Here is a 15,096-nt window from a genome sequence, read left to right as displayed (position 1 = left end):
CTTGGGGTCTGGATGGTGGAGTACGCACCTGCACAGGCATTCCCAGGTCTAGCTTCAGCCCCATACAAGGGTCGATGAAGATGGTGAGGATGGGTTCCGAAGGGTCCTGGGCAAAGTGTTCCAGAACAGTGCTGTGCTCCTCTGTCCATGTGGCGTCCGCCAGTCCTGTCAGTACAGCCCGGGACAGGAAGAGGGGCTTCTGCAGAATGAGAGCAGAGGGCCAGAGCAGGCGCAGCTGTCAGTGTAGGTCACTTCTCCCTTCCACTGCCATGTGTGGGAGTCATGGGGAGTGAGAGCAGGTTCGGAAGAAAAAGCTGAGGACCAACTGACTGATAGGTTTCAGAAGAAACAAGACAATAAGATCCTCTTCCCTCTATGAGTAAAAATAGAATGGATCATAGAGGAAGACCAAGGGATAGCATCTTTCTGAAATATTTCATTTATGCCTGTGGTTGTAAAAATGTCTTATCAAACAACTTTCAACCTCACAGTAAAACTAAATTAAGGGAACATGTAGGATATTAGCCTCAGTCAAGAAATTAGGGGCAAGAGGATGACAAGCTGGAAAAAGAATAAAGGTAGAAGAGCAATTTTTCCATGATGTGGCCTCCACAGAATACTGGAATAAGTTTGCTACACTGGGCAAAAGTCAACTGGCCCAGCAGCTAGAAAAAAAGAAAAAGGGAAGGGAAAAGACAAAACTGGAAAACAACAAAGGACAAATCAATTGGATGGAAAATAAGTCATGACTGGTGGCTAGAAAAAAACATAGCATTTTTAGAACAGTATTAAATAAATTAAGAAAACTACAGGATATGAAGACCTAGCTCAGTGAACTGGAGAAGTCACTCTGTCCTCCCAGTACTCCGAGAAGATGAAAAGCAATCCCTTTTGCTTACAGTTTCCAGGTCAAGAAAATTTAACCACTGATCCAAAATCTTTCATATATAAAGACACGCATAAAAGAACTTTCCTGGTGGTCCAGTGACTAAGACTCTGTGATCTCAGTGCAGGGGGCCAGAGTTCAATCCCTAGTCAGGGAACTAGATCCCACATGGCGCAACGCAAGATCCCAAGTGCCACAACTGAGACCTGGCACAGCAAAATAAGTAAATAAATAAATTTTTAAAAAAATTTACAATAGCTAGGACATGGAAGCAACCTAGATGTCCACTGGCAGACGAATGGATAAGAAAGCTGTGGTACATATACACAATGGAATATTACTCAGCCATTTAAAAGAATGTATTTGAATCAGTTCTAATGAGGTGGATGAAACTGGAACCTATTATACAGAGTGAAGTAAGCCAGAAAGAAAAACACCAATACAGTATACTAACACATATATATGGAATTTAGAAAGATGGTAACGATGACCCTTATGCAAGACAGAAAAAGAGACACAGATATAAAGAACAGACTTTTGGATTCTGGGGGAGAAGGCGAGGGTGGGATGATTTGAGAGAATAGCATTGGAACATGTATATTACCATATGTGAAACAGATCACCAGTCCAAGTTTGATGCATGAAACAGGGCACTCAAAGCCAGTGCACTGGGACAACCCTGAGGGATGGGATGGGGAGGGAGATGGGAGGGGGGTTCAGGATGCGGGACACATGTACACCCATGGCTGATTCATGTCAATGTATGGGAAAAAACCACTACAATATTGTAAAGTAATTACCCTCCAACTAAAATTAATTATTTTTTTAAAAAGACATGTATGAAGACCCAGTGAAAAGAACACTAAGGATATGAACAAACATTTCATACTATTGAAAAAAGAGAGAGAAAAAAAATGAAAATGTGGAAAAATATTCAATTTCACTTATATTAAAGAAATAAAAATAAACACAGCAAAAGTATATCATGTATTGCCTATAATTATTTAAAAAAAAAAACAACCTGCTAAACTGCTAACACCCAGGCTTGGAAAGGGTTTGTTGCTAGTATGAGGGCAAAAAATGCAGTCTTTCTGAACAATAGTTTGGCATTATGTATTAAAGGTGTTACAAATGTCCTTTACTCTTTGATTCAGGAACTCCATATCCAGGAATCTAATTTTAGCAAATATTAAGTATTTCAAAATATGTTAGTTTTATTTATAAAATTCATCACAGTACTATTAAAGCAAAAAAAAAATCATAAATGGAAAAATGTCCAAGAGTAAGGATTTAACTATGGTACATATACCTTATCAAGCACTGAGTGAACATTTAAAACGGTGCTTACAGGGAATTCCCTGGCAATCCAATGGTTAGGGGGCGTCCCAGGTGGCATTAGTGGTAAAGAACCCACCTGCCAATGTGGGCTTGATCCTTGGGTGGGGAAGATCCTCTGGAGGAGGACATGGCAACCCACTCCAGTATTCTTGCCTGGAGAATCCCATGGACAAAGGAGCTTGGCAGGCTACAGTCCATAGGGTCACAGAGTCGGACAGGACTGAAGTGATGTAGCAGACACGCCAGTGGTTAGGACTCCACGTTTTCACTTCCCCAGGACCAGGTTCAATCTCTGGTCGAGAACTAAGATCCCACAAACCTCGAGGCACAGCCCAAAAAAAGAGGCGTCTTGTGATTTATGTATTTCTGATAAAAAATAACAGCATCCCCAATTTTTTTTAAGGTCCTTTTTTAAGGAGCTTAGTTCCCCTTACATTGGGAGCACAGAGTCTTAACCACTGTAATTCCAGGGAAATCCTCTGTATTCTTTTTTAAGAATGTAACAACATGAAGAATGATAAAATGTTTTGTGAAAAAGCCTAATTTAAAAAGTATAATGTGTAGTATAGTTAAGATTGTTAGAAAACAAAATAACTCTCAAATCTACAGAAAGAAAGGACATATACCCAATTATTAATATTGAATGTGTTTAGTCATAACTTCATTTTCCCTTTCTTTGTTTTAGCTTTCTATCCCTTCCAGTTTTTTTCTTTAATGAGTAGTTGTTATTTTGCTCTCCCTTTCTAGAAAGTTCAAGGTCACTATTCTTCTAATCCAGGTTAGAAGTTGTCCCCAGGCTCTGATGCAGCTTGAAAATAAAGGTATACAGGTCATGGAGTGTCAATTTCTGAAAGTATTTCAAGTGGCTTCTGTAAACTTTTCAGCCAAAGGAGAGCACCAAAGGACAGGAAGAAAGAGGATGTCTTAGAAATTAGGACAGTGTCTGCCAGCTTGTTCAACATGTCCAGATTTCACCCATTCGACAGATAAAGCTTGTCACATTTTGACCCAAGATGGAGAGACGAGGAAGGGCCTGCTAAAAGTCCTGTTCCCTCCTGAAAGCTCTCTTCTTCTGGAGGAGTAGGGGGCATGGATAACTCTGCCCTTTACTCAGTGTACTGGATTTGCAGTGAGCAGGCTACCAGTTTCTGCTGGTAGAAAGAAAAGGTATCAAGTGAGAGACTGAAGAAGAGAATTCCTCAAACACCATTCTGCAACTGATCCTTTGAATCACCAATCGCTGGTGAGGAATACTTGTTTCAACAACAACCCAAACTTACCACATCTACCTCACGCTCCTCTAATTCTTCTTTCTGTATTTCAGGTTGCTCCAATACTGGCTCTGGGGAAAAAATTCAAAAATGAAAGCATTCCTTTAAAAATTAAATATAGAGTCACCATCAGTCAGTTCAGTTCAGTTTAGTCGCTCAGTCGTGTCTGACTCTTTTCGACCATATGATCCAGTAATTCTAGGTATACCCAACAGAACTGGAAGCAGGCACTCAAACAGATATTTGTATGCCCATGTTCACAGCACTGCTATTCACAACAGCCAAAAAGCAGAAACAACCCAAGCGTCCACCAAAGATGAATGGATAAACAAATTGCAGTGGAATATTAATCAGCCAAAAAAAAGAATGAGGGTCTGCTACAATATGACAATGTGGATGAAAATGTAACATTAAGTGAAAGAAGCCAGTCACAAAAAACAGTATATTGTATGATTCCACTTATATAAAATGTCCACAACAGGCAAATTCAAAGACACAGAAAGTAACAGATTAATGGTTACCAGGATCTGGGAGGAAAGGGGAATGGGGAGTGACTGCTAAGAGGCTAAGCTCTCACGCAACGGAGAAGTAAAGATACAGTGGCCACCGGGTGCCAGTTTCTCAAGTTATCTGAAGTGGCTTTTGGTGAAGGGGTTAAAATGCTCTAAAATTAGGGACTTCCCTGGTGGTCCAGTGGTTAAGACTCCCAATGCAGGGGGCCCCCACTGGATCCCTAGTTGGGGAAATAGATCCCACGTGCTATAACTAGAGTTCCCACGCAGTAACTAAAGATCTCGAATGCTGAAACTAAGACTTGATGCAGACAAATAAATAAATAATTTTTTTTAATGTTCTAAAATTAGATAGTGGAGATGGTTGCATAGGCTGGTGAATACAGCAAAAATCACTGAATTATATACTTTAAAAGTATGAATTTAAAAAAATATTGATTGATTGATTGATACATGTATTTAGTCTGCATTAGGTCTTAGTTGTGGCGCTTGCCTGGCAGCATATGGGACCTTAGCTCTCCAACCAGGGGTCAAACCCATGTCCCCTGCATTGGAAGGTGGTCTCTTAACTACTGGACCACCAGGGAAGTCCCAAACACATGAACTTTATAGTACGTGGATTATATCTTAATTTTCTTTTAAAAAGCTGGCAGGGGTGCAGAGGGAGGCAGGGGAATGAAGGCAGTCAGTCTTAAGGTTATTCTAGCCACTCAGTTTCCGGCCTGCCATTCTTCCCCTAGCCTCTTCCCACATGGAGAAGTTGAGACCCTCAGAAATTGGCCCCTTTCCAAGCACCCCCACCCCCACTCTGGATGCCATAACAGTCAAGGGGGTGTTTCTCTCCCTCAAGATCTGTTTTTCACACAGAAGCCTGGGGCAAAACAGGTGGGTTTCCCATCTCCTGTGGGCTGAAAGGTGGAAGGAAAGGATGGGATGGAACCACAAGACTTTGGGGAACAGGACACTCAGAGAACAGGACACTCAGACTTCCAGAAAGAAAACCTAAGAGGGGAGTAAGGCACAGAGGTCGAGGAAGAAAATCATGAGAAAGATGGAACAGCTGACTCTAGGAGCTCAGGAGTGAGAGGGATGAGTGACTGAGACAGCCAAGGCCCTTCGAGAAAGCCAAGGGCGTCCAAGGTTCCAGACGGGAACAAGGCAGAGAGAACGAGACTTAGACCATCTCAAGAGTAAACAGGTTTCCTCTTCTATAGTACAATTTATATAAAGTCTAAACCACGCAATGTGATACTAATATGTGATGGTCATGGATACATGCAGTAAAAATTTAAAAAACAAGCTTGAGAATGACAAACATCAACTCAGGATAGCGGTGACCTTTGGAGAAGGAGAGAAGGGCTTGCAGGGCAGGGGGACAGAGGGATTCATTTGTTGCTATCGTGATTAATTTACACATTGGGTAATGGGTACATGGGTGTTCATAATGTTCTCTACGCTTTTTCTTATTTGCCTGAAATACAGGTCTACAATCCCTTGTCCAAAACTCTTCAGTTCAGTTCAGTTCAGTCGCTCAGTCGTGTCTGACTCTGCGACCCCATGAATCACAGCATGCCAGGCCTCCCTGTCCATCACCAACTCCCGGAGTTCACTCAAACTCACGTCCATCGAGTCGGTGATGCCATCCAACCATCTCATCCAAAACTCTTAGTGTCACATATATCTCAGCATTTAGACTTGTAATATAGTATGGTATATGAGACCCCCACCCACCTCCTGGGGGCTCTAGAGCAGCACTCCACTTTCCATGTTAGTATTCCTGCAGTAAAACATGGAAAATGTATACTAAGTGGCTTAAATAGACTATAAATACCTCAAGTCAGTTTAGGTTATATTTTACCACCAAATAAGTTTGGATGCCAAACTCGGGGCGGGGGGGTGGACTTTTATTTCTCAGGGCTTTTTAAAATTACAGATATGAGATCATGAATCTGTACTTCTCCTTCTTTTCTTAGTGGAAATGGCTATCAATTAGAACTTCAAAAGGGTGTGTGCCCTTTAAGCCACCATTCTTCAACAGGAAGTGTTTAGGCCTGGTCTTAGTCTGTTCCAGGCTACTATAACAAAATATCAGTTTGTTGTTGTCGCTGTTCAGTCACTAAGTCATATCCAACTCTTTGGGACCCCACGAACTGTAGCCCAAGAGGTACCTCTGTCCTCCTCTATCTCTGGGAATTTGCTCAAATTCATGTCCACTGAGTTGGTGATGCTATCTAACCATCTCATCCTCTGTCACCCCCTTCTCCTTTTGCCTTCAATCTTTCCCAGCATCAGGGTCTCTTCCAGTGAGTCAGCTCTTCGCATCAGGTAGCCAAAGTACTGGAGCTTCAGCTTCAGCATCAGTCCTTCCAATGAATATTCAGGGTTGATTTCCTTTTAGGATTGTCTGGTTTACAACCTCCTTACAATCCAAGGGACTTCTCAAGAGCCTTTTCCAGCACCAAATTCAAAATCATCAATTCTTCCGCATTCAGCCTTCTTTATGGCCCAACTCTCACACCCGTACATAACTACTGGAAAAACCATAGCTTTGACTATATGAACCTTTGTCAAAGTGATGCCTTTGCTTTTTAATACACTGTCTAGGTTTGTCATAGCTTTTCTTCCAAGGAGCATCTTTTAATTTCATGGCGGCAGTCACTGTCTGCAGTGATTTTGGAGGGCAAGAAAACAAAGTTTGTCACTGCTTCCCCTTTCCCCCCTTACTTCTAAGCAGCAGACATTTATTTCTCAAAGTTCTGGAGGCTGAGGTCTTGAGTTCAGGGTGCCAGAAAGGCTGTGTGAGGGCCCTCTTCTGGGTCGCAGACCTCTCTATGTATCCTCACATGGTGGAAGTGAACACGGACTCTCTCCGGGTTGTTTCTTATAAGGCATGAATCCCACTTATGACAGTTCCCTCATGATTTAAGCACCACCCAAAGGCCCCACCTAGTAACACCATCATATTGGGCATTAAAATTATAATATATGAATTTGGGCAGGGAGACACACAAACATTCAGACCATAGTAGGCCCCCTCTGCCTCCAGTAGGACAAGCTTCAATTCCTCCCAACTCCAAAGACTGCAAGAATTAATATTCATTTCAGGGCTGCCTTGGAGACCCAAGTCTTCTCTGAACCTCTATCAAGTGTCAGCTAGAAAGCAATCAAACAATTAAAAGGCTTGGAGCTAAAGAGATCCTTGGTGTTTGGGGTTAATGCTTTCATTTAGAAGTTCCTTCCATTCCCATCCCAGGGGATTCTCCAAATTGAACCTCACTGCCTTCCTTCTTTCCTCCTGCTGCTTCTGGTACCCAGCTTCTAGAAGCCAGTCCCACTTTAAACAGCTTTTAAGAACTCAAGAGAAAAAAAAACTGTACACTTCTAATGTCTAGATCCCAGGGCAAGGCTCTTTGTACCCTGGACCTTTCTCCCACACCCACGGCTAATCTCTCACCTTTTACTATTAAAAGTAGATTCTATTTCTCTCCATCTTGACAGGCTGCTAGGAGTATAGGAAACCCCAGGTAGAAGGGCAGGGCTATCTGTAGCTCAGTCATAGCTACACTGGCCAGCGCTCTAAGGCTCAGCCCAACGACAGCACCTTTCAACCCTAATGGCCTCAGCTCACCCACCATAGAGGAATCCCCCCAAATCAAAGCCACAATAGGCAGACTCTTTAAACTCTTTTCTTCCTCAATCTAGACGTCAGGCTTCTTTTCCTGTGGCCTTGAACCGGAAGACCCTTAGTCTACCAAGACCCTGCCAAACTGAGGGCGGAGACACAACAACCTTAAACAGATGGGAGAAAGATTCAGTCGGGCTTAGGATTCAAAGGATGGCAAGGCAGGCTGAGTCTCCATGGTGATGGGCTTAATGAGAGGAAACCACTATTTGTTTTGCCACCCAGGGTGAAAAAGGAAGAGATCAAACCCTCTTCACTGGCGTAGAAGCAACCAGGAACACTTGAAATAAGAAGGAAGAGGCTAGAAGATTTGTTGGTGAGCTCTGGGTGCACTGGGGAGAAATTTTAAGACTGAAAGAACAAGTATAAGGCTGGCCAGGAGGGAAAACCCCAAACAAGGGACCTAGCAGTGGCCTGAAATTCAGCTAAACTCCTTTCTTCTTACCCAGAAGAAACAGAACCTGCTCCCTGGCCCTAAAACTCTCTTCAAATACAAACATTCTGCCTCCACGTCTCTCTCCAGCAAGTACCCACCAGGCTCCTCCTTGACGGTCTCCGGCTCCGCCTGGACCTCGCTGCTGGCCGGCAAGGTGATCTCCTCGACCTGTGCATCCAGAGTAGACTGGGCAGCTCGCCGGCGGGCACTTCCCCGGCTAGTCACTTTCCGCTTTTTGTCAGCTTTGCTGGACATCGCGAAGGCAAAACCTGCAGATACACGGACGCTGGGGGGTCCACAACCAGCTCTATCCCCAAACCTCAGTCCTTTCCCTAGGATATCCCCACTTTCTTCAGGGCCTTGGGTTAAAAATCAAAATCAGTCCCTCAAGACATTAGGAATAAATGGAAGTGGACTCTGTATGTCCACTGCAGGGGGCATCGGTTCCATCCCTAGTTGGGGAACTAAGATCCCGGCTGCCCCGAGGCATGGCCAAGAAATAAAAATGATAAAAATGATGGTATGGCAGACACCCACTAATGAGGATGTAGGAACCCCTATCTCTGCCCAGAGGTGTGAGAACATAGATAATTAAGAAAAGATCTACCAGCTGAGGTGTGGCTGCACACACCCTCAATCACTCAGGGCCATGGTGAGTGAGCGAGGGCCCAGGGAAGGGAAGACTGTCCTCAGGTTCCTTTTTTCCACACTCTCTGTCACTGTGTCAAGTCACTAAGCAACCAAGATGATTTTCCTATGTATCTCCTTTCCTCCCAAGTTCCCCGCTGGAAGGAGGGGGGAAAATGTCCCTCCTACCACTGTGACCTCCTTAAACAAGGAAAAATCAGTAATTGAAATGTGTCTCTTTAGCTTTCCATTCCTGAGTGATAGGAACCCTGTTCTGAGTGTTCTAAAAGGTCTCTTAGCCTAGCTGGCTGAGTTACTCTGTGCTGACCAATTAATGAAGACTAATATCACTCAATTTCAGATGCCCTGAAAACAGACTGGAAAAATGAAGGACAAAAGTCATTCAACACTGAACTTGGAATTGTGTCTGGGGGAGGAAGAAACGGGGTGATGAGGAAGGCCCCAGGAACGTCTCTCTCAGAAAAGTGGGATGGTGGGAAGCAGGGCATCTCTGGCAGGCACCCAGGGCAATGTCTGACGGCTGGGCAGTCCCTCTTCACTCAGCTCCAGTCTGACAGCCAGCCACCTGTGGCTTTTCTTCCTCCTCCCCACAGGATGCCACAGGCATTGATCGTTATGAGTCTCAGACTTGAAGGATTTGTACTTTGCTCCAAGGAAAATCTTTCTATTAGGCCAACACATCAACTGAACCAACTACTGCGGTGCGGCTTCTGCCACCGGTCTCCAGAGAAGCGTCAGGCTGTGCTTCCCTGCCAGCGGCGGGAGCTTCAGGAACATTCCGCCGGCCAGGCTGGGAGCCCCCTCCCCTAGGGGCTCACCCCCGGATCCACACCGTGGCCTAAGGAGGCGCTATCTACTAGACTCGCTCTATTTCTCAGGAAATAAGTCAGGGTCCGGCCCCCTCCTCCAACCACCAGTGGCTACCAGTGGGCAAACCTCCCCTCAAAGGCGCTTCCTCCCACAACTGTCACAACTGTCTCCGCTTCCTCATCTCAACTCCAGTTGGCCCTTCTTCTCCTCCGCCAACTGCCCCTTCCTCTCCCCTCCCCCACAACTGCCCCTTCTTCCTCGTCCCCCCACAACTCTCCCTCGCACCCCCTCCCCACTTCCCCTTCTCCCCATAGCTTCGCTCTCTTCCTCTCCCCGCTTCCCGCTGCCCCCAACACACACCTCACGATGCCGACCCTCTCCTCCCTAGACCGACCGACCGGTCACTCTAGCTAAGAAGTTGCCCCGCGTGACTTTCTCCGGCAGGCGCCCGCACGCGTCGCCTCGGCAACCCTGGGCGTGGGGCGGGGAGGGAGTGGCGGGGGCCCGAGCCTGCGGAACCAGCCTCCTCTGCGCAGGCGCAGAGAAACCCCGGTCCGCGGCTGCTGGTACGGCTTCGTCCGCGTAACCCAGGCGGGGACCCGGGGCAAGAAGGCTAGGGGGCAAGGGAAAGCCGCTAAATCTGGCAAGCTGGAGGGAAGGGGGCTGGTCTGGGAATGGGCTGGACGAACTGGAGCTGGAAACAACCCTTGGAAACAACTGAAAAGGCTGGGGGAACCCCAAGCGCCCGACCCCGCGCCCGGGTCTGCGGGCTCCATCCCGGGCGAGTCCAGCAGATGGCGTCCGAGGTCCCGCCTGCGAGATTCACACGCGCTCTAGAAGGAGCTCCAGGATTTCGAGGCAGCCGTGGCTGCAGCTGAGTCCGGGGGAAAAACCGGGGCTGGAGCACCCCTGCCCTCCCGCTCGATCCCCCTTCTTAGTTCGGACTGGGGTCTAGGATCGCCGGGCAGCGCGGGGCGGGGGAGGGAAGGAAGAACGGAACTGGAATTTTTGGAATCTGAGGATTGACTTTAGAAAGCGTCGCTCGTTTTGGGGGAGACAGGAGGCGGGGACTCTCTGGGGAAGGTGACCGGGCCGGGGAGGGGCTCGGCTCTCCATAAGAACAAAGGCTGAGTCCTGGGGAATCGGGAGGAGAGGAGTGTGAGAGGAGGGGCAGACCGCGGCCGATGCTAGGGGGCGCTGCAGGCCTGTTCTGCCAGAAGAGGCGCCTGGAAGACTGAGCTGTACCTGGGGCGGTAGAAGCTTTAGGGAGGGCTGGGAGATGGAGGGAGGAAGCGAGTCAGGGGGATGGGAAGGCACCCTCCCCGCTTCCATCAATAGTGCCTAATTAAGACAAAGCCAGCAGCGAGCCCACTGATTACATTTCCATGAGGAGCTAAATTGATGACAATTTCTTTGCTGGATGAGGAGCGAAGCTGGCACCTCAGTTCCCCTTTTTCCTGGTTGATGTTCACACCTGACGGGTCTCATTATGCCAGTATTCTGGCAGGAGAGGAGTGGCAGCCCCTGGTACTCCTGAAGGGTCTGTGGATTAATACACACCCGGACCCAGCTCTGACCTCACCATCCTGCCTACCCCTTGGCATGCCCCCCCCATTATCTTCAAAGTGGGTGTCTGGGCTCCCGCTCAGCCCACACTCATGTTGCTGAGGGCAAGGATTGAAGGAGAGGGGGATCCTGCCACACCCCACAACCAGCTGCACAGCAAGCAGGGCTACCCTGCTAACCAGTTCGGCAGTGGGTGGCAGAGAGGTGACGTGATTGGTCAGATCCCCCAGAGAGAAGTCCCAAAGGAGTGACGATTTGAGGGGAGGCATAAGATGGGGAGACTTATAAGCAGGGCTCATGGCTCCCTCAGGGAAAGAAATGTTGTGTAGACCCCATTTCTTTTCTGACACCCCCCCCCCCACAACCTTGGCTGTGCCTAGGGATCCCAGCCCCCTACATTATGCTAAACAGGTAATCAAACATCTCGCTTTGCTAATTACTCCTCAATCCGATTAAACACTACTGAAGCTCATCAACAGAGGTGGAGGTAGGGGAAGGGCTGAAGGGGGGGCAATCACATCTGTGATGGGGGTCTTGTGCCCAGGGGCTCTAGGAGACAGCTGAGAAACAGCCAGGGTAGCAAGACTCAATACCTGGCAGAGGAAACGGGCAGAAGAGTTGTACCACACTGCTTCAGGGTTTCCCTCCTCCCAGAACCTTCGTTACCCTCAGAAGCCAGGCATCCGGCCATTCCCACAACTCCACACACACACACACCCCTGTCCCAGCTTTAATAAGTCCTGTTCTCTCACTGTCAATATTTGATTTCTCAGAGCCATCTCCACGGAGAGAGGGGGCTCTTCCCCTGGAGCTCCCCTACCTTGGCCCTTTTTTGCCCACCCCAGGCTCTTTGTGCCCCCAACCTTCTCTGAACTAGCTGATTTAATGAAATGATATTAAAGTCTTAAGCAACTCCAAAAGAATGGTTGTTATGGTGAAGGGAGTGGGCAGGACGCCTGGGTCCCTGAGGGGAGCAAGGGCTGAGGAGGAGGGAGAGGGAGCCAGAGGCTAAGGTCTGGAGGCCCCAGTCCCCAAAGGGGAGCAGCAGATTTAGGGTAAGCTGGGGGCTGGCCCTCTGGATGATGGTAGGAAGCAGAGGATAAGGGCTGGGGGCTAGAACAAGGTGGGTAGTGGGAGGACATTTCCGGGGTCCAGGTCTCAGCCTGCTGTCCAGGGCATCATCAGGGATGGAGAAGCCAGCTGGGAGCACAAAGCCTCTGTGCCAGCAGCCTCCCTGCTGACTGCCCTGGGCCGGTCCCGTGAGAACCAAAACAAGATTCCTCTTCAACCCTGACTCATCCCTCCTCCCCTCCCCCATCCCACCCCTCAACAGACCCCCACAGGTGATTTGTAGCTGACGCCCTCTCGGTGGTAGGTGGTCGCAGCCAGGAGGGAGTCTGTTCCATGACAGGAGTAGCTGAGAGTTTCCAGGAGAAGAGAGAACAGAGGCCAAGAGATGGGGAGCCAAGCACCACCCCCATCTCCCCCCACCCATCCCATCTCACTCCCCTGGGGACCCTGGCCCAGCCCCAGTCCCCTTGGGGTGGTGGGAATGCAAGGACATTTGGCTGAGCTGATTGATGAGGGAGGAGGCAGCCACTGGGCACTGAGGCTGCTGTTTGCTGAGCACACAGCTTCCTCCCCACTCACCAGCTGCCGCTCCCCCCCACAGGCTGCTCGATCTACCCACCCCACCACCACCACCACCAGCCACTGGGATTGGAGGGAACCCATGCCTGAGTTTTTGATGGCAACTGAAGGAAATGGGAGAGCCAGACCACAAAGGGCTTTGATCCTACTGGGACCCAGGGACTTGGTCCCCTCAAAATTCCCTTCAGTATTCCACCTTCCCTGCTACCTTTTAAACATCTCCCCAGTGCTAAGTTTTCCCTCCCATTTAGTCTGCATCCTTTTCCCTACCCCCACCCAACTTCAACCCATCTCAGCCAACCCCCAGCCTCCAAACCAGCCTGCCACATCTCTCCCAGCCTGCCTACAGATCTTGAAACGACTCTCTGGGGAAGGGGATGCCCCATGTTCATGATTCCCTTTAGAAAGCTCCATTTTTTCATTCTAACTAAATTTCCAGTTGTGGTGTCAATCATCCTCCATCAGAAATTCCCACTGCAACCCTTTGCTCTATTCTCCTTTTCTTAAAACCCTCAACACTGACCACATACACAAACATAAACACCTCAACTTAATTTACATCCTGCTTCTGTTTGGAAGGATAGAAAGTCTGAGCTTCCATCTGCAGCAGAGCCCCCAAGGCAGCCTCCATCCTATGCTGGGTGAGGGCTTTACCTTCTGTGGTCCCCAGCTCTCTCAGATCCTTTACTTCCACTCTGCCTGCCTGCTCTGAACTCTGTCCCAGCAGCCCAAAATCTCAGGGCATCATCCCTGCCCTCCCAGAGTATAAACTTTAGTTGAGGAAAACACAACTCACACCTGCACAAGAAACAAAGGGGCAACACAGAAGACCAAGTTAGATCAGCTTCCTAATCGTGGATTCTTCTTAGTCATTCGCTGCCCTGCAGGCTGAGGCTGGGGAAGGACAGGACACGTCTAGAACATGTGTGTGGCTGTGATGTATTCCTCGCTGTTCCCAAGCCCGCCTAGATTTCCCCTCTGTGCTTCGCACTTTCTGTTCCCTCTTTCTGCTCTGCCCTTCCCATAGTGTCTGCCTTCCTTAGGTGCATGCTAAGTTGCTTCAGTTGTGTCAGACTCTTTGCGACACTATGGACTGTATCCCACCAGGCTCCTCTGTCCATGGGATTCTCCAGGCATGAACACTGGACTGGGTTGCCATGCCCTCTTCCAGGGGATCTTCCTGACCCAGGGATCAAACCCACACCTCCTGGATCTCCTGCATTGGCAGACAGGTTCTTTGCCACTAGCGCCACCTGGGAAGCCTGCCTGCCTTCCTTACTCCTCATTATTAAAGGTCTTGAGCAAATGTCCCTCTTCAGAGAGACCCTCCTAACCTGAAGCATCTCCCTGATATCCTCCACCCTCTGCATCCGCTTGCTGTTTTGTTTATATCACTTATCACTACCAGAAATTTTATTATGTTTTCCCACCAAAATGTGAACTTTATGAAAGCAGAGACTTTGCCTTATTCACCTCATACTATTAGTGCCTGAAATAGTACCTGGAACCAAGTAGACATTTAATATGATGCTGAGCGAATGAATGGATAAATGAATGTTTTCTGCCCCTCTTCTTTCTGTTATAGCTGATATCCTGGGAGTGTGTTTGTGTATTTGTACCTAGAAGGCAAATGGGATGGCGTGTGTTGTTCTGTATGAAGTCACCTGAGCTTTCAAATATCAATAGCTCAAAAGATACACAAGTCACCACACATGTGGAAGGCTGTAGGTCTTGTGTTGTCAGTGTAGGGAGAGGGAAAGTCCATAGATGCCAGTGCTCTGAGGGGGTGTATCCCAGGGTAGTGCAGGGACTGCAGAATGCGCTGTTCCTCTCCCCAGCTGTGCATCTGTCCCCAGGTGTCTTCCTGTCTCTCAGCATGTTGTGATGTCTCGGCTGCTTTGGTGAGATGTTTGTCTGTCACGGAGACTGTTTATCCCCACTGCTCTCCCTCTCTTCTCTCTACCTGTTCCTCTGGATATATGTGTAGGGGGAGTCTTCCTTGGCTCTCTTGCCCCCTCTCACACACAGCCCTGCCCCAGTCATGGACCCCTCCCTCGTTTGCTGGGCCCTGTTGCTGGGCTCTGGGTTGCCATAGTGACGGTTGCCAAGTCCCTGAGGCTGATAGCCAGCGATGGGGCTGTCGGCTCCATCCACGCGGGAGGCTGAGGGGGGCTTCCCATTGTGTGGAGAAGGGGATGTTGCCATGACAACCAACCCCCACTAAGGGGCAGGGACCAGCCCTTCCACACCAGCCTCCAGCCTCCCCACCTCAGGCAAGCTCCAGTGCAGGCTTAGAA

At 48.4% G+C, this 15,096-nt stretch overlaps 1 protein-coding gene across 1 annotated transcript in view; it reads right to left on the bottom strand.

Annotated features, from left to right (window-relative positions):
- The window catches only part of DNAH2 (dynein axonemal heavy chain 2), a 108,426-nt gene extending 98,363 nt beyond the window's left edge, over positions 1–10,063 (bottom strand). The window contains exons 1-4 of the mRNA XM_027518474.1: positions 9,944–10,063; positions 8,224–8,394; positions 3,505–3,566; positions 29–199 (exon numbers count right to left, since the gene is read on the bottom strand). Of these exons, the coding sequence (XP_027374275.1) occupies positions 29–199; positions 3,505–3,566; positions 8,224–8,380 (390 nt within the window). The 5' untranslated portion in view covers positions 8,381–8,394; positions 9,944–10,063. The remainder of the gene's footprint in view (positions 1–28; positions 200–3,504; positions 3,567–8,223; positions 8,395–9,943) is intronic.
- Between the last annotated feature and the right edge of the window lie 5,033 nt (positions 10,064–15,096).

The sequence above is a fragment of the Bos indicus x Bos taurus genome, chromosome 19 (assembly GCF_003369695.1).
Source record: "Bos indicus x Bos taurus breed Angus x Brahman F1 hybrid chromosome 19, Bos_hybrid_MaternalHap_v2.0, whole genome shotgun sequence".
In the NCBI taxonomy this organism is placed as follows: domain Eukaryota; kingdom Metazoa; phylum Chordata; class Mammalia; order Artiodactyla; family Bovidae; genus Bos; species Bos indicus x Bos taurus.
This window is presented reverse-complemented; position numbering and strand designations above follow the sequence as displayed.